This window comes from Vulpes lagopus, chromosome 12 (assembly GCF_018345385.1).
Source record: "Vulpes lagopus strain Blue_001 chromosome 12, ASM1834538v1, whole genome shotgun sequence".
Classification (NCBI taxonomy): domain Eukaryota; kingdom Metazoa; phylum Chordata; class Mammalia; order Carnivora; family Canidae; genus Vulpes; species Vulpes lagopus.
The window spans coordinates 45,562,511-45,582,869 of NC_054835.1; the positions used below are offsets into that span (position 1 = coordinate 45,562,511).

A 20,359-nucleotide genomic window follows, 5' to 3' on the forward strand; every position below is an offset into this window, starting at 1 on the left:
TGAGAGACACAGACTGAGAGAGAGAGAGAGTCAGCAACACAGGCAAAGGAAGAAGCAGGCTCCCCTGAGGGAGCCCGATATGGGACTCGATCCCGGATCCCGGGATCACGACCTGAGCCAAAGGCAGATGCCCAACCACTGAGCCACCCAGGCATCCCTTTCCAAACTAGCTTTTTGAAATAACATTGTAATTTTGATTTTAATATAAAATTAATGAACATTTATTAAACTTTGTGCTGAGTTGGGAGGCATTCTGAAATATATTTTTCTCTTCTTTAAACCCAGTAGCCCCTGTTTTATACCTCTTTTGGCACTTAGCTTTCTCTACTTTATATCATAGCTATTCTTTTTTTTTTTTTTTTTTTAGATTTTATTTATTTATTCATGATAGTCACAGAGAGAGAGAGAGAGAGGCAGAGACATAGGCAGAGGGAGAAGCAGGCTCCATATAGGGAGCCCGATGTGGGATTCGATCCCAGGTCTCCAGGATTGCACCCTGGGCCAAAGGCAGGCGCTAAACTGCTGCACCACCCAGGGATCCCTATCATAGCTATTCTTACTCTGCCTTTTCTTCATCATTGAGTTCCTTCTGGCCAGAGACTGTTCTAATGATGTTTGAATCCCCTGAAGCATCTAGCTCTGCACATGGTAGGTAGAACACAGTAACATTTTACTGGATTGAATGGAAGAGCTCTCTGGTACATTTTATGGTTCGTTTACAAATAGTTGTATTCAGTTTTCTAACAAAACAATTCTCATTTTTTTGTTGAAGATTTTTATTTATTTGAGAAAGCACAAGAAAGAGTGAGCATGAGCTAGGGGGTGTGGGGCAGAGGAAGAGGGAGAAGCAGGCTCCCCACTCAGTAGAAAGCCCAATGCAGGGCTTGATCCCAGGACCCTGGCATGACCTGAGCTGAAAGCAGATGCTTAATTTACTGAGCCACCCAGTTGCCCAACAATTCTCATTTTAAAAGTATCACTCTTAATATGTGAAAATTTCATTAAGCATTGAATTTGCATTTTGAGTAAATGATGTATCTTAATACTGCCAAATGGTTATGATAATCCTTAAAATGTATCCTGATGGCTGTTTTTGTTTATTACATAGTTTTTTTTTTTTTTTAATATATACTCTAGTGGTGAGGTGGGGGACTTTGCCGTGTTTTGCTTTTTAAACAAGATTATTTGAATAAGGGGATAATTAAACATGAAAAAATACATAGAAAGTAATTAGATTCATAATTAGAGTTTTTAGCAATATGTTGTCTATATATAAACTTTCACCTGACAACTAGAACTCCTGGAGTAGAAAGTACAAGTAAAGCATTTAGCCTCAATATCTCAACCTTTCTGTTTTGATCAGTAGACAGCTTTATGAATATTTTTGTGATAACCCATTAGTCTTGAAGTTGTTAGTTGTGAATAAATAAATACACTAATGTACCTTCTCAAATTCCATTTCCTTTTATTTCTGTGTAGCAGTTTGCTTTGTCACTGATAGTGAATAGTTCTATCCTTTATTGAATTATGTACAGATTTAAAATTATTAATGGCATTTCAGTTATTTGGATGTTGTTACTTTTGAGATTTTTTTGTTTTCATCATTAGGAAGTTAATATTAAATCGTTACATGGTAGTTTCTTTACAAAAACTTATTTTGATTTCCAAATTGCTAAATTTTTTAACATATTGAAAATCGGAAAGAATATTTTCCCCACACTTGGATAGCTTCTAAATTCTTTTTGTGATATTCAAGCCCCTTCTTTTCACTGGGACCATAATGCCATAAGTTGATGCGGATTAACTAGCTTTCTTTCTTCTTCTTTTTTTTAATGGACATAATTACTGTTATCCTTTGAAATGTTAAAACTATGTAAGGTTGCTTTTTTTACTCAAATAAAATGAATTCTGTTTTTCCTCCTTCCTGAGGCTGTTCACTATAATCAGTAGAGATAAGAAAGGTTCATATGTGAGCCTGTCATGGATAACTAGGGGCCATACACTAACTCATATTTGTATTGGTAAGCAAAGTTAACTTTACTTTGCCAAACTGCTCACGTTTTGTATTTCATTTACATTTATATGCTTTCACTATTATTTATATTCCCCAAATGAATGAGAACATATAATGTTTGTCCTTCTCCAAATGACTTATTTCACTCAGCATAATACCCTCCAGTTCCATCCACGTGGAAGCAAATGATGGGTATTTGTTGTTTCTAATGGCTGAGTAATATTCCATTGTATACATAGACCACATCTTCTTTATCCATTCATCTTTCGATGGACACTTTTTTTTTTTTCTTTTAAATTTTATTTACTTATGGTAGTCATACAGAGAGAGAAAGAGAGGCAGAGACACAGGCAGAGGGAGAAGCAGGCTCCATGCACCGGGAGCCCGATGTGGGATTTGATCCCGGGTCTCGAGGATCGCGCCCTGGGCCAAAGGCAGGCGCCAAACCGCTGCGCCACCCAGGGATCCCTGGACACTTGTTTAATAGTTCTCCAGTTAATATCTTTTTCTCCTATATTTTCCTCTAAGAGTTTTAGAATTTTAGTTCTTACATTTAGGTCTTTGATCTTGTGTTAATTTCTATATATGGTGTAAGATATGGATCCAGCTTCATCCATTTGCCTGTGAATATCCAGTTTCCCCAAGACCATTTATTGAAAAGATTGTCCTTTGCCCATAAAATGGTCTTGGTATCTTTGTAAAATCATTCGCGTATTGGATTTATTTCTGGAATCTCTGTTCAGTTGGTCTATATGTCTGTCTTTATGACAGTGTACTATAGATACTGTTTTGATTACTTTATAAGAAGCTTTATAGTAAGTTTTGAAATCATGAAGTATAAGACCTCCAACTTTGTTCTTTTTAAGATTGGTGTGGTTATTCAGGGTTTCTTGAGATTCTTTATGAATTTTAGGATCGATTTTTCTATTTCTGCAAAAAATGTCATTGGGATTTTTATTAGGATTGCATTGAATCTATAGATTGCTCTGGCAAGTATTGCCGTTTTGGCAATATTAAATAGTCTTCAAATCCATGAACAAGGGATGTCTTTCCATTTATTTGTGTCTTTAATTTCAGCAACAGTTTATAGTTTTTCAGTGTTTAAGTCTTTAACCTCCTTGATTAAGTTTATTCCTAAGTACTCTTTTTTATTGCTACTTTAAATTGAATTGTTTTCTTAATTTCATCCTGGGATTGCTCATCATTAGTGTTTTTTGTGTATTGATTTTATATCTTGCAATTTTGCTCAGTTTTATTGCAGAATCTTTACTTCATTTAAGGTTTTCTACATTTAAGGAATGTCATCCGTAAACAGAGATGATTTTATTTACTCCATTCTGACTTGGATGCCTTATATTCCTCATTCTCACCTATAGCTAAAATCTGTTTGCTCTGCTTTCATATTTGGCAATTAATTTGTCTTAGATTAATCTTGCTGAATATGTTTTTTATTATAAAACCGACTTTATGAAAAGAATTTCTTAGTACTTTATGATGTTCTCATCCTAAATATATCCTTCAATTCCCATTTTCCTTATCTTTGCTTTGGTTTGGTCTGCCTCTGTACCTATCTCCCATAATTATCTGAGTCCTGTGCCAGCTCTATCCTAAAAATTCCCATTTGCTGGATAAGTTTATCAAAGACAAATATCTTAGTAGTTATTTAAAATCCTTATTTTAGGGATCCCTGGGTAGCTCAGCGGTTTAGCAGCTGCCTTCAGCCTGGGGCATGGTCCTGAAGTCCTGGAATTGAGAGGCCTGCATTGGGCTCCCTGCATGGAGCCTGCTTCACCCTCTGCCTGTGTCTCTGCATCTTCTCTGTCTCTCTCATGAATAAATAAATAAAATCATAAAAAAAATGATAGAAATAACTGATAGAAAACATAAGAGAAATGTTCTCAGCTAAGAAGAAGTGGAAGAGATGGAATCTCACTTAAGCTTTCTCTTAATTCTTGTGTTATCCAGCCCCTTGCTACCCTACTACCATATTATATCACAGTAAAATATCTAGTTTGGTTTTATGATCCTTCTACCCATCTCATTTCAACCACTTTTTAAAAAAACTGATAAACCCTTTTGACACAGAATTGTCCTCTATCCAAGGACAATATATTAAATGGATTTTTGGAGCAGGGAGATGGAGATGGAATAGGAGCTTGCTCCGTCCACTCTGCGCATCGACCTGGTATTGCAGTACCTCCAGGAACGGTGCACCCCCTCGGGGGAAACACTCGGTTGTCAAACAGAGTCAAGAAGTCGTCTGGAGCAGCGCTTGGGGAGGCTCTTTGCTGTTCTTGGGGAGAGTTGGGAAAACTTAGAGCGATACTTGAACAGAGTTGATTGCTTGCATTTTTTTTTTCCTCCGGCTTTGCTAATCCCAGGCGTAGTTTCTCGGTTTGTGAGAACACTGACAAATTGTACTACTGTTTTTCTCTTTCTGGTTTAAGTTGTTCATTTCCCTAAAGCTGTTTTTAAGTTTTATTTGTATCTTTTTTTTTTTCTTAAGCTTTCATTTACTTATGAAAATCAGAGAGAGAGAGAGGCACAGACCCACACAGAAAAAAAAAAAAAACTGATAAACCCTTTTGACACAGAATTCTTTTACCCAGCTGAATCATCTTATGTAACATTTTTTTTTTTACAATGAAGCAAATTAAAATTCTAGTCTTGCGAGCAAAATATTGTGTCCTATATTCCAAAGTGACCTTTTATGTTCTTCACCAAGCAGTATTAAGACTATAGGACAGCCTGTCATAACTGTGATTGCACCCTCTGTGTTTGGACTTATAGACAGCAGTAGTTTTCTATGATTTGGGTAAGAGCAGCATTATAATCTACCTTTAAAAATAATTTAAAGTAATTATTAGACATTTACAGTATCTCATGAATGAGGGTAGAGATGAGGTAGGAAAAAAGAATCAAATGTCCACTATGGGCTGTAAAGATAACCTCTTGGAATTCCTGAGAAGGGAAACACAAGAAGTCTGCGTGGCATTGAGTTTACAGAATCCCTGGGATCCTGATTTATCCCCTTGATTCCCATCTCATAATTCTTATACTTTCCTTATACCACCCCCTCAGTTTCTCCTGCCATCCTTCAATTTCTTCCTTATATCTCTACCCTGAGTTGCTGATTTCTGTCTACTAGCCTACTATTTTCATTATAAAAATTGTTATTAAGATTTTTAGATATATGGAATCCCTTTAACAGGGACCAGTACTGTCTTTGTCAGAACTCAGCAGGTGAATAGTTACTCTGCTGCCATGATAAAATAAAATAATAAAATTCTAGTAAAGGACTTAATAGCTTTAAGAATTAAATTATAATCATTTCTTCTATACAAAGCAATACGGGATAAATAAAATGTTTCATTATTTTTGAATTGGTTGGTGAGATTATAATGAAAGAGACGCTAATATTGGTTATTAGTAACCTGCAGATTTGCATATAAATCACTCGAGATCTTTGTGACAGTGACTTTTAAAAATAGGCTCAATTATTACAGTTTTAGCAGAGGTGAGAGTTCTGCTATTTTAAAGCTTACTTTTGGCAGAGAACCATACTGTTAACACCCTAAGCTCTTGTTGCTATGGAGAAAGTAACAGGATTTATTTTGTTTTTTAACATACCACTTAAAATATATATGCATATCTTAAGATTTAAAATGTGATTTAGTTGCTTGTAGGTTTTGAGTATCAGCACATTTCAAAAGTACTTCTATATTTTTTAACACTTGATTATTTTTATCTTCCAGAGAAAATAGAGAATAATTCTGACCATTATAATGGCAAAATTTTATATTACTTTTTTTTTATATTACTTTTTATAGGGTCTTTTAGGAATAACTTAGAATCCCTTGTGGATCATTAATGGATGAGGATTTTGAAGAACATGCAGAAACTTTTGAAAAAAGTAATATAATCTTAAGCCCTCACATGTCTTGGACACCTGTAGTTATGACAGAAATATATAATGCATACAACTCAATTTCAGATTCAAATGATACTTTTGAAACAATGTTATGCTAAGCACTTTCATCCTGTTGTAGTTTATTTAATGGAACTCAGTTTGAGAGTACCAAAGTAATCTTCATAATTTCAAATTTTAATGTATTAAACTGATTACTTAAATGTTTATCAGTAGTGTTCCATAACTCTTCCTCCTAAAAAATTAGTAAATAGAATTTATACAAGCCTTTAATAAGTAGAACTTTTTTTAAAAAAAGATTTTATTTATTTATTAATGAGAGACAGAGAGAGAGAGAGAGAGAGAGAGAGGCAGAGATATAGGCAGAGGGAGAAGCAGGCTCCAGGCAGGAAGCCTGATGTGGGACTCGATCCCAGGACTCCAGGATCATGCCCTGAGCCAAAGGCAGACACTGAAACCACTGAGCCACCCAGGCGTCCTATAAATAGAACTTTCAATTGTGAATTATACTTTTTATTTCATTCCTTACAAGAATGAATGGATTTCATGACATGGAATATTACTAATCCATAGACCTCCTGATTATATGTATAATTAAATCACCTCTCTCTACCTTTAGCATCCAATGTCACACTGACATGGCCTAGATAACATCTTAGTCCAAAAGCAGTTTGACTTTTTACTTTATAAGCTGAACAGTCAGGTGATTGATTTACTTTTAAGCTAGGTAGATTAATCCTAGTTATGGTATTTATCACAATTGAGTGTCATAACAGTTATTTCTGGATTTTAAAAAAAGCTTTGATTACAATTGTTATAAACAGAATTTTAAAACCTAGCTCTATACTTTCCTCAGCACCTTTATTTAATGGCAAAGAAAAAATAGCTCTTTGCTTTCTAAAGAGAGAAAGTAGCTAAAGGTAATAAACAATTGCAACTTAGGCTCATAGTTTTGAATATTATATTTTAGCTGTTCCAGTTTGCAGTGACTTTTTAACAAGACCCATCTTCTCTATGAAGAATGCAGTTAATTTTTTTTCTGGCACAAAAAAATAGGGTAACCTGATCTGAGTCTGACAGAGTGTGTCGTTCATTTAAGTGCTTCCATCTGTTGCCTGCTGTTCCCCTTACTCATGACCCCTCTGTGTTTCTCTCTTTCCCTTCTCTTTCCCTGTTTCCCTTTTTCTTTCTTCCTTCCTTTTTGTCTTCTCTCTCTCTCTCTCTCTTTCTCTCTCTCCTTTTTCCCTCTCCCTCTCTCTGTCTCTTCTTTTGTTCTTAGCCCCTCTGAGGAAGGCAAAGTTTGTTGAGAGCCCACGAATTCCAGAATCCGAGCTTGGCTCACCAACCCTCGCTTCAGCTCAGAAACTGGATGTGGATGCATACTGCCCTGGTAAGCATGCATGCAAAGTGTCTGCTTTGACAGAGGGAGGTTTGGATCAGGCCCATCCAGCAGAGCAGTGTTTTGCATGTATACTATTCATAAAAACATACTGTAACTCCTTTTGCAACTGATTGCATATTTTCCTTATTAGAAGATAGTTTTTATTAAACATCCTTTTTACTACTGATACAATCAAGAGTATGTATTGAAAACCATTTCAAGGACAATTCTCAAAAGAACTAAAATAATTTTGGTAGATAAATAGTTTCCAGAATGATTTTTGTGATTTGAGATCCTTGAAGAAATATTGCCTTGGCCGTGTACAAACAAAAATATTAAAAATATGAATAAAAATGTTCATTCAACACTTGTCCTTTATACACGACCTACTTTTTTGAATGCCTATTGGATTTCTGGACAGTTACAGAAAATAGTTGTGATGTTGGAAACATTAAACTTAAATTAGAAAAGAAACCTTATAGGTTCCCAATTTGGACTCCTGGACATTCACTTGTAGAAATACCTCTTCTCATGAATGGCCTATGAGCACATGTGGGAGTTCACTAAACCCTTCTCTTGTGGGAGCCAAGCTGAGACAGAGTCATTATCAATGCTTAGATTCTTGCAAACTGAGATGAGTTGCCTGGCAACATCCTTTACACTCACTCTACAGTGAGTCTATAGAGCTGTGTCAGAAATGTTCAAAGATCTAGTTGAGTATACAGATCAGAGCTTTAGTAGAGGGCCTTAGAAGACTTGGTTTTAGGTCTTTTGTTTACTCCTGCTCATTAAAATTGATGGTAAACCACAGAGTGAAACCACTACATATTTACCACATTAGGGATCAGCAGAATAAAATGATTTTTAGCTCTAGGGAAAGTATCAATAACTCCAATCTGAAATGTCAGGGTAATATAGTTCTGAAGGCAAATAAGACATGTTTAAAAAAAAAAAAGATAATAGGCGAAAATCTGAACCAAACCTAATCAGAGACATTGTATGGATCAGTTTTAAATATTGAAATATCTTGGGGATTTTACTTTCAGGATGCAGAATCCTAGTTTTCATCCACTGTTGGAGATGACTTTTTTAAAATCAATCACAGTTATGTATTAGGAGCCAGCTTTTCTGTTTCTGAAAGGAAGAAAATAGCTCTTTAGATGGCATGATAGCACATGGTTAGAAGAATCCTTTTCATGTTTTGAGGTACTGTCACACTTCTTGGTAAAGGGAATAATGTGCTTTGCATTTCTTCATGCAAATTTTAATATAATAAAGTAAAACAAATAAATACACTAATTCCCTATTCCTGTGTAGAGTTTCGGAAGAGAAGCTCTGTCAGAGGCCTTTTCTTTTTCAGATTTGCAAGTCAGAGTGATTGTCAGGGAGACTAATCTTTCACTTCCTGATTGTCCATCTGACATCTTTAATGTAATCTAGCTGTTATTGTCAAAGAAGCAAGGTAGCTGCTGTTTGTTGGAATGCCAGTGCTGAATCCCTGTCCTTTTAAAAATTATCCATGTATTTTCCACCAATATGAATCTTTGCTGAATTGGAATTGAACCAAACTAAACCTCAGTTGAAATTTTCAGAAAGCCAGGAAGAAACTAAAACATGTTGCCAGAATGTTAATTGCCATACTCCTCAGTCTCTCCTTTTCTTATCTGAACAGTTTTAATGCACGGAAACTTCTTAGTGTTTTACTCTTTTATAATAAAGTTATTAAACTCTCCGAAAATAAGTTTCTATTGAAATAAGATTAGTGACCTGAAGGTTGAAGCTGTTATCTTCTACATAGTACCAAAACTTAACGACAAACAGATAAATTCAGTGTACTCACAAAGCAAACAAATAATCCATTTCTTTTGAATTTCTCTTACGTAGGATATGCTAACAGAATAGTGATTATATTTTATTGTATACTTATATATAGTAATTCAGTTAAAGCTGTTTTCTCTTCTTGTCCACTAGCTGTATTCATTATCACATACTAATTTAGGAAAATAGTATATTTCACAGAGACAATAGTCATAAACCAAAGGTTCAAACAGTGACTTTCAGATTTTCACATGCTTCAGAATTACTAGGAAGACCTATTTAAATGCAGATTGCTGGGCCCACCCTCAGAATTTCTGGTTCAGTAAACCTGGGTTGGGTTGAGAATTTGCTTTTCAGGTGATTCTGAAGTTGCTGGTTGATGTTCCACACTTTGAGGGACAGCTGGGTTACAGGACTGCTGCAGGCTGCTTACGGGCAGTCCAATGAACAATGCTGAATTCTGTAGGGTTCATTCTGCTATTGACTTCTGAGAGTGTTGTTTCTGTATTATCTAAACTTTAACCTTTTGATATTTATATTTTAGGTTGGAAGAGTAAAACTTTTGTTCTAAGAAATGGCCATGTCTTTTTTTTGGTTTGTCCTTTTGTACCTGGTATCTGTTACCTGTGTCTAGTTTTCAAGATTATCCTACATATAAAAGGAAATTGTGGATCAAACCAGAGCAGATTATTGATATTTGGTCTGCAAAGTCTAGTGAAAGGTACACTGAGGTATAGCTGTGGATCAGAATTTGTCTAATAAATTAAGGGATTCAGTCTTCATAGCTTTGGATTCTTTTTTTTTCTTTTAAGATTTTATGTATTTATTTGAGATAGAGAACAAGAGCAGAGGGGAAGGGCAGAAGGTAAAGGAGAAGTAGCCTCTTCACTGAGCAGAGAGCCCAGTGAGCAGAAGGCAGATGCTTAACCCACTGAGCCATCTAGGCACCCCTAGCCTTAGATTCAAAATACCTAACTTACATTTTACTATTCCTCAAATCAAATTTGTTGTATGCAGAAAATGTGAGAAAACCACAAGTAAACAGTATGTTTTGGTTCTGTACTTAAAATCATGGGACATGATTGATCATGTTACATAACTGACCTACCAGAGCAATTGTTAAGTGAATTGTGTTTGATAATTGTCTTATGGTGGAGAAATTAAGACTTAGAAAATTTAAGTGGTATGTATAGGATCACAAACAATTTATTATTGAACTCTTGAAGTGGATACAATGTAGTCCAGAGATAGATTGCCTATAATTCTGGTACTGTTTAAATTCTATAAACACCCCCTTAAACTATCCTTAAATTAAAAAGCAGAAAAATCAGTTTTTAAGTATGAGACTGGATTATAATCCATTTTTAGGGTAACCAACTGATAACCCGTGATTTCAATAAAAGCAGTTCCCAAGGTAAGAGAATAGATTCGTCCTATACTCTTAACTTTCCTGCTTATGGCATTATTTATTAGCTGTGTGGTTTTAGGCAGGTCATTTAACCTTTCAGTTTTCTCATCTATAAAAATGGTAATAATAATCTTAAATCCAACTAATAAATGTAAAGCTCTTACAAGAAGCTTGATTCATAGTAAATGCTTATAAATAAATGTTAGCTTATTTTGTTATTATTATAGTGATAATCCTGAAGTATACTGCAGGGTTTTATTTTATTTTATTTTATTTTATTTTATTTTATTTTATTTTATTTTTTTATACTGCAGGGTTTTAAAGTGTTTTCTAAATAATGGGGCAGGAGGAGAGATGTAAAGGTTTAGGGTCATTTTTAATTATTTTTAATTATTATTTATTTATTTTAGACAGGAAGAGGATAGGGGAGGGGTGTATGGAGAGAGAGAGGGAGAATCTTAAGCAGGCTCCACGCCCAGCCATGAGCCCAACTCTTGGCTCAATCTCACAACACTGAGATCATGAGCTGAGTCAAAATCAAGATTCGGGTGTTTAACCGACTGAGCCACACAAGTGCCCTAGGATCATTTTTAGTTAAATGTATCTTAATTACGTTTCAGTTCTGATTTCCCCCCTACTAGTCATATGATCCTAAACATGTGATATAATACCTCTGTGCCTCAGTTTCCTGTCACAGCAACATGACATATACTATGATGTTATTTCTAACATTTAACATACTAAATATGTATTTGTATATATATATATGTATATATGAACATATATATATATATATATATATATATATATATATATTCATAGGGAAAACATTGGTTTCCTAAAGAGAGAGATAATTGGGATTGGTTGGGAAGTCAGGAGAGAATGGGATTGGTGAGAGAATGGTCATGTTAGCAGTGGTTGTAGCTGGTTGGTGGGATTTCAGTGGTTTTAATTTTCTTTCTTGGGCCGCATATATCAGTAAATGAGAGCTCAAATTCTGGAGTTAGATCTGGATTTAATTTCTGACATCCACTAGCTATATCTATGTGTTAACTTTCATAACCTTAAATTCCTTGTAAACTGATAAAAACAGGTCTTTAATGATAGGTTTATTTCTTAGGGTTGTTAAGATCAAATAGAATAACACATATGCCAAATGCTTATTACTTCAGGCAAAATAATAAGAACACCTTTCCTGTTGTTGTTAATTCATCATCATCATTATACTTTGTTCAGTTTCTAAAGTTTCTGCATTGAATTTGTATCCAAAATTTTTAGCAATCATATGCCACTAAAGGATGGTGATACTCTTTATTTATGCCTTTGTTTCTTAACTTTCTGTATTGGATATTATAGTAATACATCATTTCAACTGTAGAAATGAATCTTAACCCAGATGGCAGGCCAACTCAACAGTTTTATAGGACTTTTGACTACATGTGCGAGGTTAAGGGCCAAAGTCCAGACCAGTGTTCTGAAAATAGATAGGCTTTTATCCACACTGAATATTTTCAGAGAAATTTGAGATTAATCTTTTTATAATAGATCTTTTAAATCTCTTTAAAAATGGCACTGTCCTTCAAAGGACAGTGTTATTTAAGGTGACAACAAGATTAGGATGTATTTGAAACTCAAGAATGGGGGAGAGTTTTATAATAGTTATTTGGGACATACTCATTTATATATTTCTTGAATTCGTAATGATTTTTCCTCTGGATTTCCTATCAGCATTGTACATTCTGTTGCACAAGTACAAGCCACTGTAGATAAATGTTTTATAAAAAGTGACTAATTCCTTGAACCTCTTTCCCCAACTTCTATATAGTTGTGGTCATTCTGTTTAAAAGAAAAGGATGATTTATTTTCTCATCTTTTTCTTCCCATTTTTTCCCCTGAAAACATTATCAAATGTTATCTTTGTTAGTTAGGCATGTTTCATTTGTTTTGCTCAAATTTTATACTTAAAATTATAGTTTAAAACCCTCTGTATGATTTTGATTGACATGTAGATACAAGGAGCCTTTTCTTGTCCTTCACATCTTATGTTATGTTATGTTCGTATTCCCTATGTCTGTGTTGTAAACACAATAAGTGTAAAGCAGGGTTTTAACCTGACTTAAAATGATGAACTTTAGGCGTGATCTAAACTCCTTATTATACACAAAGATGATTCTATAAGGTACCTGTGTGCTTCTTTCTGTAACAGGTTCCCAAAGCAGTCTGTGACACATACTTTACCCACCCCAAGTAAAGGAGAAAAGAAATACTGTTGTGGTCTTGAAGCTATGTGGTATAGCTCTAGTAGCTATGTGGTGTAGCTACTAGAGCAACATCAAAGAATATATGTGTATACACACACACACATATGTATATATGGACAGTGAACAGACTTGTAAATGGAATGAAGGGGATACTTGACAGTGCTGCTCTAATCATACAGTGTGAAAGTCGGTATAGAAAGTAGAGCTCAGAAGCAGAGAGATAAACTGAACATATTTTAGTGTATTTTAAGTATGAGAGACACTGCCTGATTACTGGTTACAAAAATAAGCATGCTAAAGAACTAGAATATGAATATGGATAGCTTTTCTTGCCCAGACTTCTTTATCCACTAGTAAGTTCTTAACATGTTGGGAAGTTATTTCAGTGTACAAATTTTTTATCAAATAAAATGTTTCATTTTGATCATTTTTAGTTGTTTTCCTGATTTACATTTTATCATTGTTTAAAAGATGAATAGTGTCATCCCATAAACTTTTAGATTAACTTTTCTCAAGGTGTTTTGCTTCATAAATTCAAAAGACTTGGCCTATGAATGTGGTACTTATTTTTTTTTTTTTTTTTAAGATTTTATTTATTTATTCATGATAGTCACAGAGAGAGAGAGAGAGAGAGAGAGGCAGAGACAGGCAGAGGGAGAAGCAGGCTCCATGCACCGGGAGCCCGACGTGGGATTCGATCCCGGGTCTCCAGGATCGCGCCCCGGGCCAAAGGCAGGCGCCAAACCGCTGAGCCACCCAGGGATCCCTGAATGTGGTACTTAGACCCATAAATTTAGATACGCAAAAGAACAATTTTCCCATTAACTGAAAAACATTTTAATGTAGTTTTTGAGGAAGTAAAATGCACTGGTTTAGAGTAAAATGCACTAGTGTAGACTGCAGACCTTGGAGCCAGAGTGCCTGTGTTCAAATATTAGTTCTGTCACTACTTGTGTGAACTTGAACAAATAATTACCAAAAGAAATTAATTTCCTTATCTGTAAAATGGGTATTATAATATTACCTACACCATAAGAATACTGTAAAGATGTATTAAAATATGTAAAATAATCAAAACAACCATATTTGTGGTCCATAGTGCTATATAAATCTTAGCTACAATTATCATCATGTTGTAGAACCTTTAATGCCTTTTATCTAAGAATGCTGTGGATAAGGCTATCATCCTTTTTAGAGTACTTTGCAGAGGATAAAAGTACACCTGCAACCTGTAGTTATTGCAACCTTGTAGTTATCTATGTATATTCATAGATGCTAAGGTGTGTGGGATTTGGTTTTCTTTTTTTTTTTTTTTTTTAATAGAGGCAGTTTTTCACAGTGGTAAATAGCTTGGGCCCAGGATGAGACAGCTTGGATTCAGCTCTAGCTGCGTCATATATTAGCTGCATAATTTTTATTACTTAATCTTTCTAATCCTCTGTTTCCTCATTTGTAAAATGAAGATAGTAATATCACCTACTCCATAGAGTGTGATGATTAAAAAAGATAATATGCATAGTTTACTTAGCTCAGCATCTGGAACATCAGTTATTATGACTAATAACTTGTCTCTCACATGTATATATTATTGTATTATTATAAATTTATTTCTGAAAATAAATGTTTTATGTTTCTCTTTTCCTAAGCTGTATATTCCTGTAGCCCAATGTCCATGAAAAGTTCTATGGGAGGAAGGAAGGGATGGAAAGGTATTCCTGATTTGTGTTTTGACACCCAGAAAACTCAAGATTTATGAATTCTTTATGATATCACCAGTGCCATCCTTTATTTCTAAGTCACTTAAAATCTTCCTTGTCTTTTTGTTTGTGTTTTGCTTATCTAGAAGTTATACATTATTAAACTTATGCTTATAAGACTTGCAGGAAGTTTTGGTTAAATTCTGTTATTTTCACTGCGTACCCTTGAGAATAGATTCTGTATTAGTGATCTGTTCCTGTATAACAAATTACCATAAAATTTAGTAGCTTAAAACAATATCACTTACTATCTCATAGTTTCTGTGGGTCAGGAATCTGGTTGCAGCTTAGCTCCTTTCTGTGGATTAATGTTGCTCACAAGCTGCAGCCAAGTTGATAGCATAGGCTATAATAATCTCAAGGCTTAACTGGGAAGGATCCTCCTTCAAGGATCATACATATATGATTGTTGGACCCTGGCTCACGGGTGCCAACGTGTCCCGGCGGACGCCCCAGAGACTCAGACCCCAGACAGGCAGATGCAATTAGCAAGAGGGTTTATTGGACATTTGCACAAACGGGCTCTCCGCCTCCGAGGAGGAAGAGAGCCCCGATTAGCAATTACAGGCATCTTTTAAAGGCAAAAAGACCGCTTAAAGGCAAAGAAACCGGGGGAGTAGCATAGCATCCAGGTTATTGATTTCTCAACATGAACCTGTTCAGGGACATTTCAGTCAGGGCGTGGGGGAGGGATGGTTTTCTTATCTTGGACAACCAGAATATTTTTTGTTGCTTAAATTCCAGGGAGGTGCAGGGATGGGCTGCCTCTGGATTAGGGCTGGTCCTACTCACAAGGGGGGGCGGGGGTTCTTCATGATCATGTATGATCAACAATCATACTTATATGATTGTTGGAAGGATTTGGTTCCGTATGGGCTGTTGTGATGGTCTTAGTTCCTTACTGGCTTTTTACCAAAGGCTGCCTTCAGTTCCTTCCCATGTGGATTTTTCCATAGGGCACCTTACAACATGGCAGCTTGCTTCACGAGAGCAAGCAAGCAAGAGGCAGAATGAGTGCAAGCAAAATCAAAGTGACAGGCTTATCGTATAATCTCAAAAGTGACAGGGCACTGGCTGGTTCAGTCTGAAGAGTGTGTGACTCTTGATCTTGAGGTCGTTAGTACAAGTCCCACGTGGGGTATAGAGATTACTTAAATAAATAAAACATTTTAAAAAGGTGACACACTATCAGTTTTTGGCATATTCTCTTTGTTAGAAGCAAGTCACTGTGTCCAATCCACACTCAGTAAATTGGAATTTTGAGGAAAGTTATTTAAGTGAAGCAACAACTTTTTCTTGCTTTTTTCTACATATTTGATATGCACCATTCCATGGCCTGGAAGCATAAATCTTTCTCATCCTTGCATTCCAACAGAAAAATTCCATATATCCCTAGTATCCACCCTTTTTATATTCAGAAATTTCCTGTTGTCCTTCTTATAACTATCCATGTCTTTTCCCTTACTTTACCAGTATAGATTATTTACAGATTACAAATTATTAGGGTAATCTGTACTATTAAGCAATTTATAATCAGTGCTATTATATCTTTAAGTTTACTGTAATGTGTTTTGACTTTTATAGAAAAATATATTCAACGAAAATAGCTAATATAATTTATGCCACTTTCATGCGATTTGGCCTTGGAAAAATCTGTCTTATGGTGTCATATTAAGATTCTGATGCTGCAGCTAACATTTGCTTTTTTGTTTTTCTTGATCAACATAGAAAAGAAGAATAGGGAACAAAGACAACTTACCACCCTTTTGTAGTATACCTTTCTCTCCTATTCTCACTATTCAGAAATTTTTTTCAAAGTATAACATTATTCCTTACCAAGATGTGGCCAGTATTTAAACCTATCTGTGCTTAAAAAATGCATAAACCATATACATTATGGAAGATTACTGTATCTGGTTATGATCTTAGATTGTATTTACTATATTAGAACAGATACCTTACTTAGAACAGGATTTCCTAAATTGTGACCCAGGGAATGGAGAGGTTAGTCTATTGCTATATGAACTATGCTAAACTATAAGATCTGTGAATGTAGGACTTGTCCAGTTTTTCATTACTGTATCCCTACTGCTCAGACTAGTGACTGCTGTATAATACTCAACAAATATGAGATGAATAAGTAGTCAACTATAAAACAATAACAACTACTAAAAATGGGAACATCTTGCAAACAAGGAAAAATACCAGAATAAATGGTAGAGGTAAACACTAGAGATAAGTAATAGTAGATGCTAACGTTAGGCAATCAGGAGTGTATGAAACATACTGAAAATCTAATAAGAGCTGCTGTGTCAGATACCATGTACACACCAACCAAAACATTCAGATTATTTGGAAAATAGTAGAATTATTTGAGGAACAGCTTATGCTACAAGCATATCTTTTGGCATTAGATAAGCCAATCCTTGAAAAGGGGCAGCTACTGCAAATACATACCTTCAGCTGGATTCTCCACTCCTCATCCTTCAACTTACTCAGGGAGAGTAAAAGAAAATACCACATTTAACATCTGACATCTGACGGGCACCTAGGTGGCACAGTTGGTTAAGCATCCAACTCTTAGTTTTGGCTCAGGGTCATGAGATCGAGCCCCATGTTGGGCTCTGTGCTCAGCGTGGAGTCTGCTTAGGACTCTTTCTCCCTCTCCCTTTGTCCCCCTCCCATGCTCATGTTCTCTCTCTCTCTCAAAAAAAATAAATCTTAAAAAATAAACAAACAACTGAAGGAAGAATTAAATTCTTATGTACAGGGATCCCTGGGTGGCGCAGCGGTTTAGCGCCTGCCTTTGGCCCAGGGCGCGATCCTGGAGACCCGGGATCGAATCCCACGTCGGGCTCCCGGTGCATGGAGCCTGCTTCTCCCTCTGCTTGTGTCTCTGCCTCTCTCTCTCTCTGTGTGACTATCATAAATAAATAAAAATTAAAAAAAAATAAATAAATTCTTATGTACACCAACAAGTTTTTAAATAAGATCTGACCCAGGAGAGTCCATTCTAGACCATTCCCCTACTTTCTTCCCTAACACTTCACCTTTCCATTTCTCATTGTCAAACTGTACCAATCGCTTCCTTTGTTGAAGTTTCTCTAGACTCTGAGGTCATACCACTTGTTCTTTAAGGGTTTTAGCTACTGGTTCACCAGAATTCCTGTTGTCCTACCAATTTTATTTTCAAACCTCTCCTTCCACTTTAAAAAAAAAAAAAAAGTAAATTCTACCCCTAATATGGGGCTTGAACTCACAATATCAAGAATTGCTCACTGAATGAGCCAGCCAGGTGCCCCTCACCTGCTACTTTTCATATAACTATCTGTAGGTCTTTCCCAGTCTGTACTATTAACAGTACAGTAAAAGTGAAAGAATTCTTTCTAGAATGATGCTTTTCTCTTTAAGCCTGCATGATTACATCGTGTTATTTTAGTGTGCAATTTCTAGAATAAATCCCAGATTTGAAAGCCAACAGAGAGTAAATTTGTTATTTAGACAAACATGAGTTTTGAGGATAATCCTTTTTCTTACTGTGACCAATATATACATACCTAGCTTTCTACATTAGAATAAGTTTGTGCTATGGATGAGGAAGTCCAGGCCAATAAGGGAATAATAGGGAGAATACTGCATTACAGCAGTAATGCTTCTTTACCATAACTTGTATCTCAAATATATGTCTATTCCAAGCAGACATTAGAAACCTCAGTTTAAAACCCAAAGGAACACTCAGTGAGAAACATCAGTCTTGGAGATTTCAGTGAAGTATTTAAGGCTTTTGAGCTTGTCAAGTAGTGCTTTTTATCCCAGCCAAATAGTCATCATCTTACATCAATGTGCACATACTACTTGTTGTACATTGGAAGCAATTATTAAGCAATGAAACACTGTAAGTGTTGCCAGCAGTGAGTGCTTTCTATCTCTATATATCCTGTCTCTGTAATGATTCCTACTTCAGTGGGAGAGAATCAGAAGTAGGGCATTGTGATAGGAGATTATTAGCTTTTAAAAGCCCATTTTCTTAGCTAAGTGCCAAACTAGTGAGTTAAAAAATATGCAAAGTCCAGGGATACCTGGGTGACTCAGTCAGTTGGATGTCTGACTCCTGATCTCAGCTCAGGTCTTGATCTTAGAGTTGTGAGTTCAGGCCCCAGGTTGGGTTCTACTAATTAAAAAAAAAAAAATATATATATATATATGTATATATATATATATATATGTATATATATATATACACACATATATATATATATATAATCCCTAATATTTTAGAAATTTAATTTCTGAAAAGCAAAAGGCAGAGCAACTATGTGTGTATATGTGTGGGTGACTTTTTTGCCCACTTATGTCTAAGTTATCAGTAATAAGACTGCAGAATTAAAGATGGGATTTAAGTTTACTTACTGTTTTTTAGGGAATCTATTTGTAAAAAAAAAAAATTTTCCAGCTTTTTTGAGATATAATTGATATATAACATTGTGTAAGCTTAAGGTCTACAATATGCATGATTTCATATACATATATATATTGCAAAATGATTCCTGATGAAATTTATGGACAATGTCTCCGGAAAATTACACCTACATAAAAAATTTTGCATATTGTCTGGGTTTCAAAAAAATTAATAAAACAGGTTTGTTGCTTTATGTAAATAGTTTTATCTGTAAACTAGTTGAATAAACCAAAGTTAATAAGAAAGACTAGAGTATTCTAATGGATTTGCATTATTTCTAACTCCCATTCCATACCCTAAAGCAAGGCATCTAAATACTCCTCTCTGTAATTGGAGAGATTCCCTAAAAGTTGATTCTTGATTCTTTAACTTAGGCCCTAGGTGAGTTAATTTAAAGAAGGCAGTAATTTGGAAGAGAAGGAGGGATAAGTAGGAGAGATTTAGACCCCTCCATTTTCAAGAAGTGGGGTCCTATAATTAAAATTCCTTAGATTTTTATGTACGTGCCCCAACTTAGGCAATTTTTGCTCTCAGACTAACATGGATCTAGTGTTCCCATCAATTGCCCATTTTTCTATTTTACTGTCTTCTGAGCCATGTTGAAAGGTAGTTCTTAGAACTATGGAAAGCATCTTAGACCACCATCTTAACCTCCAAACTTATGTTTAACCCTAAAGCAGTAGACCAGTTTTTCTAGTTAATCAAAAACCTGTTTGGCAAGCACTTTTTAAAAAATTAGTATTAGAATGCTCTCTTGGTGGCAGTTCAATATATATTTTATCACTTCCTGCTACCATTAACCCAGTCATGACAGACATATTAAAACTGCTTGTATCCTGAGGGTATTTGAGTTTGCAGTCTCTGCTATGGGTTACTGGGAGTTGTTATTTTTTTTTTAGGAGGTGCAGAGAAGCACTGGAGGATAAAAGAATGAAATTTTCCTTTGAGTAAAGGAAAATTTCATTTCTCTCCCTTTAAAACATACGATTTCAGGCAGCCTGGGTGGCTCAGCGGTTTAGTGCCACCTTCGGCCCAAGGCCTGATCCTGGAGACCCAGGATCGAGTCCCATGTCAGGCTTCCTGCATGGAGCCTGCTTCTCCCTCTGCCTGTGTCTCAACCCCGCCCCCCCCCCCCCCAGTCTCTCATGAATAAATAAATAAAATCTTTTTAAAAATTTTAAAAAATTCAACGTACGATTTCAGGGGATTCACAGACTTTCAATAGAGCAGGTAGCAGAGGATCTCGGATCAAGAGTTCCTGATTTAGGTCCTTTATTAGCTTCCATATACTACCATTTAGAATATCATTTTGTTATTAGCTACTGTAGTTAGC

At 35.5% G+C, this 20,359-nt stretch overlaps 1 protein-coding gene and 1 non-coding gene across 11 annotated transcripts in view; both read left to right on the forward strand.

Annotated features, from left to right (window-relative positions):
• Positions 1-20,359, forward strand: part of TANC2 (tetratricopeptide repeat, ankyrin repeat and coiled-coil containing 2) — a 362,852-nt gene that overhangs the window by 182,733 nt on the left and 159,760 nt on the right. For 6 of the 10 annotated variants that reach the window (XM_041724731.1, XM_041724730.1, XM_041724735.1 and 3 more), the window contains one exon: positions 7,222-7,332. The exons of the other annotated variants lie outside the window; for them this stretch is intronic. In XM_041724731.1, coding sequence (XP_041580665.1) covers positions 7,222-7,332 — 111 coding nt within the window. The remainder of the gene's footprint in view (positions 1-7,221; positions 7,333-20,359) is intronic. 10 annotated transcript variants of the gene reach the window in all.
• LOC121474372 lies at positions 4,050-4,233 on the forward strand. The gene has a single exon (XR_005983383.1). It is a non-coding gene; the product is annotated as a U2 spliceosomal RNA (small nuclear RNA).